We start from the raw sequence: 6,345 nt of genomic DNA, 5'->3' as shown, positions 1-6,345 counted from the left end.
TCGAGACCATCCTGGCTAACACGGTGAAACCCCGTCTCTACTAAAAAATACAAAAAACTAGCCGGGCAAGGTGGCGGGCGCCTGTAGTCCCAGCTACTCGGGAGGCTAAGGCAGGAGAATGGCGTAAACCCAGGAGGCAGAGCTTGCAGTGAGCGGAGATCTGGCCACTGCACTCCAGACTGGGCAACAGAGAGAGACTGCATCTCAAAAAAAAGAGAATCAAGGAATCTGTCTAAAAAAAAGGTTTGGATGCGATTGTGTGTAAGGAGTTACGTTGGGACCTATGGTCAGTAGGTCTGCCTCCGAGCACACACCTCCATTCTTGCCTTCTATGTGGAGGGCAGAGGAAGGGGCCACTCAGCCAGGGTCTGCATGGCACCAAGGGGACGCCTGCAACCCCAGCAGGAGGCAGGGGCTTCTAGAGGTGGGCGAGGTCAGGCTTCATCCACTCCGGCGGGAGGGCCTTAGATGTTCTAGGACATGCAGATAGGAGAAAAGGAAGGGGGAACTCTGCAGTTCCCAGGAATGAGGCTGTCAGCGTTTGGCGTGTTGCCACCGCGTCTCCATACACGGGCAGGACGTGTGTCCACCACCTCTGTGTGCTGCTCCTTTACAAGCACAGGAGTGCTGCCCTCCCCTCCTGTTGGCATCTCTGCTCTGAGTGTGCGGCGAGTCATGGGGTCACGAGGGTGATGCCTCAACGGGAGCCTGCCTGTCACAGGCCGTGCAGTTGCCAGGCTGCTGTGGAAGGGAACTCAGGGCCGCGTTGCGTGACCGTGTGCTTGATTGTAGGGGAAACCCTGTGGAACCACAGCAGCAGCTTCAGCAGGAATGCGTCCGTCCTGAGCCCTCTGCTGCAGGTGCCTGATGTGGACAGCGACGGGGCCCCAGACCTGCTGGTTTTCACCCAGGAGCAGGAGGAGGTACAGCCAAGCCTGGCTCTCCTCCCAAGTCACCAAGGCCACCTGCCACACGGCCCTCCTCTGCCTCCCCATCTGCTGCCACTTCCCAGACAGGATTTGGGTCTGAGCACTTGTCGGGGACTCTCCCAGAGCCCCACGTTCCCAACTCCCATAGACCCAGCATACGGGGGGGGCTCCACCTCTACCAGGTAGCTCTGGGGCCTCCCCAGGAACGGTGGAGCACACACTTCCCACTTGTGCTGTCACAGTGTTGGGGGTAAAGCTCTGAGGGCTGGGAGCGTCTGCGAGCACTGAGGCTGCCTCCTGTGCTCCACACTTGGAGGCACTGACCAGTGTCAGACTCTCTGATGTCAGCGCCCCTTTCCTCAAACCCAAGAGCCTGTGGGCCCCTTACCCTTCCACGTCTGCTGTGGTAGAGTGCCCCGCCCCCAGGCTCAGGTCCCTCTCTTCCTAGGGCTCTGTGTCATTGCAGGTTAGTGGCCACCTCTACTCAGGCAGCACCGGGCACCAGATTGGCCTCAGAGGCAGCCTTGGTGTGGACGGAGAAAGTGGCTTCCTCCTTCACGTCACCAGGACGGGTGCCCACTACATCCTCTTTCCCTGCGGTACGTTGTTTCTGCCACATCCCTGACCTCCCTCACGGAGCATGACTGCCCTGCGGCTCCTCAGGTCCTGCTTCTGCTCTCGAGGTGCTGGAGTCGGAGCCCAGGGGCCTGGCTCCATGTGACCCCACATGCTCCTGGTCCGGGTTCACAGCGTGACCCTGCTGACCTCAGGCCCTCCTGTGTTTTGAATAGCAAGCTCCCTCTGCGGCTGCTCTGTGAAGGGTCTCTACGAGAAGGTGACCGGGAGGGACGGCCCATTCAAGAATGACCCGCACTGGGAGAGCATGCTCAATGCCACCACCCGCAGGATGCTTTCCCACAGGTGGGTCTGGGCCGCCGCCTTGCTCCACGCAGAGCGCCCACCCCGCGGCTCCGCGCCCTGCCTCGGTGTTTGGACAGTCTGTGGAGCCCGGAGCGGCCCCCGGGCAGGGAGGTGCTGGGGACGCCGTGTGGTCACCCTGGGTTCAGATGCGAGAAACACTCACACAAGCCGAGTAAAGAGCGAAGAGAAGAGAGGTTCCCGGCGCTGTGCCTGTCGTCGTCTCCATGGAAAGTGGGGGTCTTTTTTCTCTTTTCAAGCTGTAGAACTGAGAAACAGGAGTTATGGGGGCCTGAGAGGAGCACCCTGAGACAGGCGGTGCCAGGGCCTCCACTGGGTGTCTGAGGCCGCCCCGGGAACCCGGCGCCCCTTTCTCCCACTCTCCTGTCTAGCTCGGGAGCAGTGCGCTACCTGATGCATGTCCCAGGGAGCACCGGCGCAGACGTGCTCCTTGTGGGCTCTCCTGTCTAGCTCGGGAGCCGTGCGCTACCTGATGCATGTCCTGGGGAGCACCGGCGCAGACGTGCTCCTTGTGGGCTTTCCTGTCTAGCTCGGGAGCGGTGCGCTACCTGATGCATGTCCCGGGGAGCACCGGCGCAGATGTGCTCCTTGTGGGCTCAGAGGGCTTCATGCTGTTGGACGGGCAGGAGCTGACACCCCGCTGGACGCCCAAGGCAGCCCATGTCCTGAGGTACGAGGTCTACCCAAGGAGCCGTGCAGGTGCTGCACCCCTCCCCGCCACCCTGGGCACGTCCCACTGGCTGGTGAGGAGACAGCCCTGGGGGTGGGGCCGGAGGCCGTGTGCTGCTGCCAGGGCCTCTTGCCTGTCTTTGGTGCTGCCTCTTGCCCCAGACTTCAGCTCCGTGTCCTGGGCTGTGGTCCAGATGTGCCCATGGGAGACTGAGGGCAGACCTGTTCCTGGGTGCGTCCTTCATCTCAGTCTCCTCACTGAGACCCCTCGTGAGTGCTTCCTCCATATTGTTCCAGAAAACCCATCTTCGGCCACTACAAACCAGACACCTTGGCTGTAGTCGTTGAAAACGGAACTGGCACCAACAGACAGGTTCGCCGTTCTTCCTTCGGAGGTGGCACCTTTGTTCTTAGCTGAGGGTAGACTGGTCTGAAAGCAGACGGGGCCGCGGCCCAGGAGGCTGCTGCCCTCAGAGCCGCTGAGAAGGTTCTGGCTCCCTCAGAGCATCTGCCTCCAGGGCTGGTGTGGCTGGGGGCACGTGCAAGCCTTGAGGTTTTACCAGTAGCCCCGACATTGGCCCCCACAGTGTCCCCTCCCTCCCCAGATCCTGTTCCTGGACCTTGGCACTGGAGCTGTCCTGTGTAGCCTAGCCCTCCCGAGCCTCCCTGGGGGTCCACTGTCCGCCAGCCTGCCGACCGCAGACCACCGCTCAGCCTTCTTCTTCTGGGGCCTCCACGAGCTGGGCAGCACCAGCGAGACGGTACGGGAGCTGCCCTCGGAGCAGCCGTGCTGGGAGCCAGGGCCAGAGACCCAGCCTTGGGCTCCACCTGGGAGTGCCCAGAAGCTAATTGGTGCCTGGGTGACCTCAAATAAATTGAAGTCCAGTGACAGTCAGTCAGGATGAGGTGGTGCAAGCTGAGGGAAAGTGACCTTAGAGGAGTCCAGGGAGAAGGGGCTGATGGCCTTCAGTGGATAGGGGAGCACACAGCCGTGCGCTGAAGGGAGTGGCCGCTGGCAAGGACCAGGGTCAGGACCAGGTTGGGCGGGAGGACCTGGGAGCTGGCCACAGAGCTGGGGCTGGCATGTGGGGGACCCAGATAGGGCCCCTAGTGAACACAGAGCTCCAGGCATGGTCACTCTGACAGCAGTGCCTGTGGGAGTGCTCAGTGACGGGCGTGGGGCCCACTGCTGGTTCTTGCTCCAGGAGACCGGGGAGGCCCGGCATAGCCTATACATGTTCCACCCCACCCTGCCCCGTGTGCTGCTGGAGCTGGCCAATGTCTCTGCCCACGTTGTCGCCTTCGATGGTGAGTGCGGCCTTGGCCGGGGACCCGGGTGTTCCACAGGGTCTGTCCCGGCTGGTCCCGAGCCGCCCTGACAGCTGTGTCCCCCACCCTGCAGCTGTCCTGTTTGAGCCAAGCCGCCACGCTGCCTACATCCTCCTGACGGGCCCAGCAGACTCAGAGGCACCCGGACTGGTCTCTGTGATCAAGCACAAGGTGCGGGACCTCGTCCCAAGCAGCAGGGTGGTCCACCTGGGTGAGGGTGAGCCAGACAGTGATCAGGCCATCAGGGACCGGTTCTCCCAGCTGCGGTACCGGAGGGAGGCGTAGAGGCACGCCAGCCAGAGCCTGTGGGAGACACTCCGCCTGCTGACGCTAAACGTCCTGGGAAGTGGGCCCCTTCCTGGGTCTCCGCACTGACTCCCCCACTCCTGACCCTGGTGATGGTTGCCACTGGGCAGCAGCGGCCTTACCAGTCCTCCATGATTGCACCCTGGGCCTCTCTCCCGCCCAGCGTCCTCCCTGATTCCCCACACGGGGCCTCACTCTGCACCTCACCAGGGTCCCGCTCACACCAGGCAGCCTTCATAGTGGTCTCCCTGGGCCACCTTGGGCAGAACTGGGTCATGCAGCACCCCATCCTTACCCAGTGCCCTCTCCTTGCCAGCTTCTCCCCAGGCCAGCGCGTAGAAGGAGCCAGGGTGTCCCCAGGACAGGCCGTCCCCCACCCCATCCTGTAGAAGTCCGTTCCCCTTTTCCCTCCTGTGCTCCGTCCCCCAAGGAGTCATGGAACTGAGGGTACTGGGTCCTGGGGCAGCCTCAGGGCCTCAACGGGAACCTGAGACAGCTCCAGCTTCCCAGCCCTTCCGGGAGCTGCAGGGGGATCCTCTAGCGGTGGGGGTGTGACTTGGTTCCTTTGTCCAGGCCCTATGAGGAAGCCCCCAGCAGGATGGGTGGGGCCTGCTCTGGAGCTGAGCCCGCGGCTGCTCACAGGTGTCCTTAGTGGAGTTGCAGCCGTGTGCTGTCTGCACGTGCTGTGAATATCCCGAGGGCCTGGCCGTGGGATGCGTGTTTGGGTTAGTCTGTGCCCTCTCAGTAGACACTGGAGCTGCTCGATCCCTGAAGAGGCCCCGTGCCCCAGGCATGGCAGGCACCTCACCCCTCCCTTTCCGGTGCTCACACGCCCCGCCGTGTCGCCTGATGCAGGACTCACCTCTGTGCCTTGCTGCTCCTGAGGCCCAAGGGCAGCTGTGGTGCTCTGTGCTGCTGGGGCCACCCAGGCCACAGAGCCTGAGCTTCGTAGCCAAAGCAGCCTGGTGCCCCACCCACCAAGGAAGAAAGCAGAATAAACATTTCCGCCTGAAAAGCCCCGGTGGTCAGGCTGAGCCTAGCGTGTGCGCGTCTGCCTGTCTCTCTGCCTCCTAAGTAGTCACATGGATTTGTTCCTGGAGGAGTGACCGGGAATTTGCTGGCCATCCGGAGTCAGGGTGGGGAGGACTGTCAAGGAGGCGCGCTCCCCCACCCAGACCTGCTCAGCCAGAAACTGGTGCCCAGCAGTCTGGACAGCCGCAGGGCATCTCTGGTTTGAGGACCCCTGCCCAACAAGCTGGGCACCCTGGCCCCATGCGAGCGGGTGTGCGCCCACCTGGAACAGACGGTGGCGTCAGCACTGCGTGACATGAGGGCTGGCTGGAGTCCAGGCCGAAGCAGTGATGGTAGGGCCGGGGTGAGCTCTGGTGACCAGGCAGGCAAGAGGAGCCCAGGCAGGGGCAGCAGGGGCTTCCCTGAGATGCAGCTTTGGGTGTGGCAGCAGTGAGGGGCAGGCAGGTATTTTACAGAACCCTGCAGGAGTGTCCCGCGGGCATGTATGGAAGTATGAAAAGCCCTGTTTTATAGCCTCACAGGTACAACCTTGTTGCTGTTGCTCCTTGCCAAGGTGTGGGAGGGGACATGGGGGCTGAGGGTGGACAGGTGGGTGCCCTCGTGCCAGGAAGCTACTCTCTTGTCCCTGAGAAAAGTAACCCAGCACACAAGGCCTTGAATATGAAAGGGCCATAGGGCTCTGGGGACAAGTCCTGTAAGAGAACTGCCAGGTGGGCAGGGTAGGGCTGGAGGGAGAGGGGAAGGTTCAATGGGGTTGCAAGAACTGCCCCCTGACAGCATGGGAGGGAGTGCAGGGGGTCCCCAAAGGGAGGGGACATCCTGCAGGTCACAGGAGCAGCCGTGCACCTGGCCACGGAGGGGTGGGCAGGGCCATGAGCCCCACCCTGAGAAGGAGTTGAGGGACTGGACCAAGGGGTGCTGTTGCTGGTGGGCAGCGGTTTCCCTCCCTGCAGTAACAGCCTGCACCCCTGGACTGTGAAGAAGTGATTCTTGCCCTGTGGTCACTGCAGGCCCTAGAGGGTCTGGGTCATGCCATGGCATGCACTCTGGAGCTCTGCGGCCTTAGGGCAGGTTGGGGTCAACTGCCCCTCCCCACAGGCTTCCTTAACTGAGTTTCCTCACTGTTCCCCTCTGGAGGGCA

The 6,345-nt window shown here is 62.4% G+C and overlaps 1 protein-coding gene across 2 annotated transcripts in view; it reads left to right on the top strand.

The window, feature by feature from the left end:
* FAM234A (family with sequence similarity 234 member A) overlaps positions 1 to 5,211 on the top strand; it is a 36,111-nt gene extending 30,900 nt beyond the window's left edge. For both annotated transcript variants that reach the window (XM_023189201.1, XM_023189202.1), the window contains exons 6-13: positions 793 to 923; positions 1,396 to 1,528; positions 1,721 to 1,850; positions 2,398 to 2,538; positions 2,835 to 2,910; positions 3,143 to 3,298; positions 3,743 to 3,845; positions 3,940 to 5,211. In XM_023189201.1, coding sequence (XP_023044969.1) covers positions 793 to 923; positions 1,396 to 1,528; positions 1,721 to 1,850; positions 2,398 to 2,538; positions 2,835 to 2,910; positions 3,143 to 3,298; positions 3,743 to 3,845; positions 3,940 to 4,151 — 1,082 coding nt within the window. In that variant the 3' untranslated portion in view covers positions 4,152 to 5,211. The remainder of the gene's footprint in view (positions 1 to 792; positions 924 to 1,395; positions 1,529 to 1,720; positions 1,851 to 2,397; positions 2,539 to 2,834; positions 2,911 to 3,142; positions 3,299 to 3,742; positions 3,846 to 3,939) is intronic.
* The last annotated feature ends 1,134 nt before the right edge of the window (positions 5,212 to 6,345 follow it).

Source organism: Piliocolobus tephrosceles, chromosome 17 (assembly GCF_002776525.5).
Source record: "Piliocolobus tephrosceles isolate RC106 chromosome 17, ASM277652v3, whole genome shotgun sequence".
Classification (NCBI taxonomy): Eukaryota; Metazoa; Chordata; class Mammalia; order Primates; family Cercopithecidae; genus Piliocolobus; species Piliocolobus tephrosceles.
Note: the sequence above shows the minus strand (reverse complement) of the source record. Positions and strands in the feature narration are given on the sequence as shown.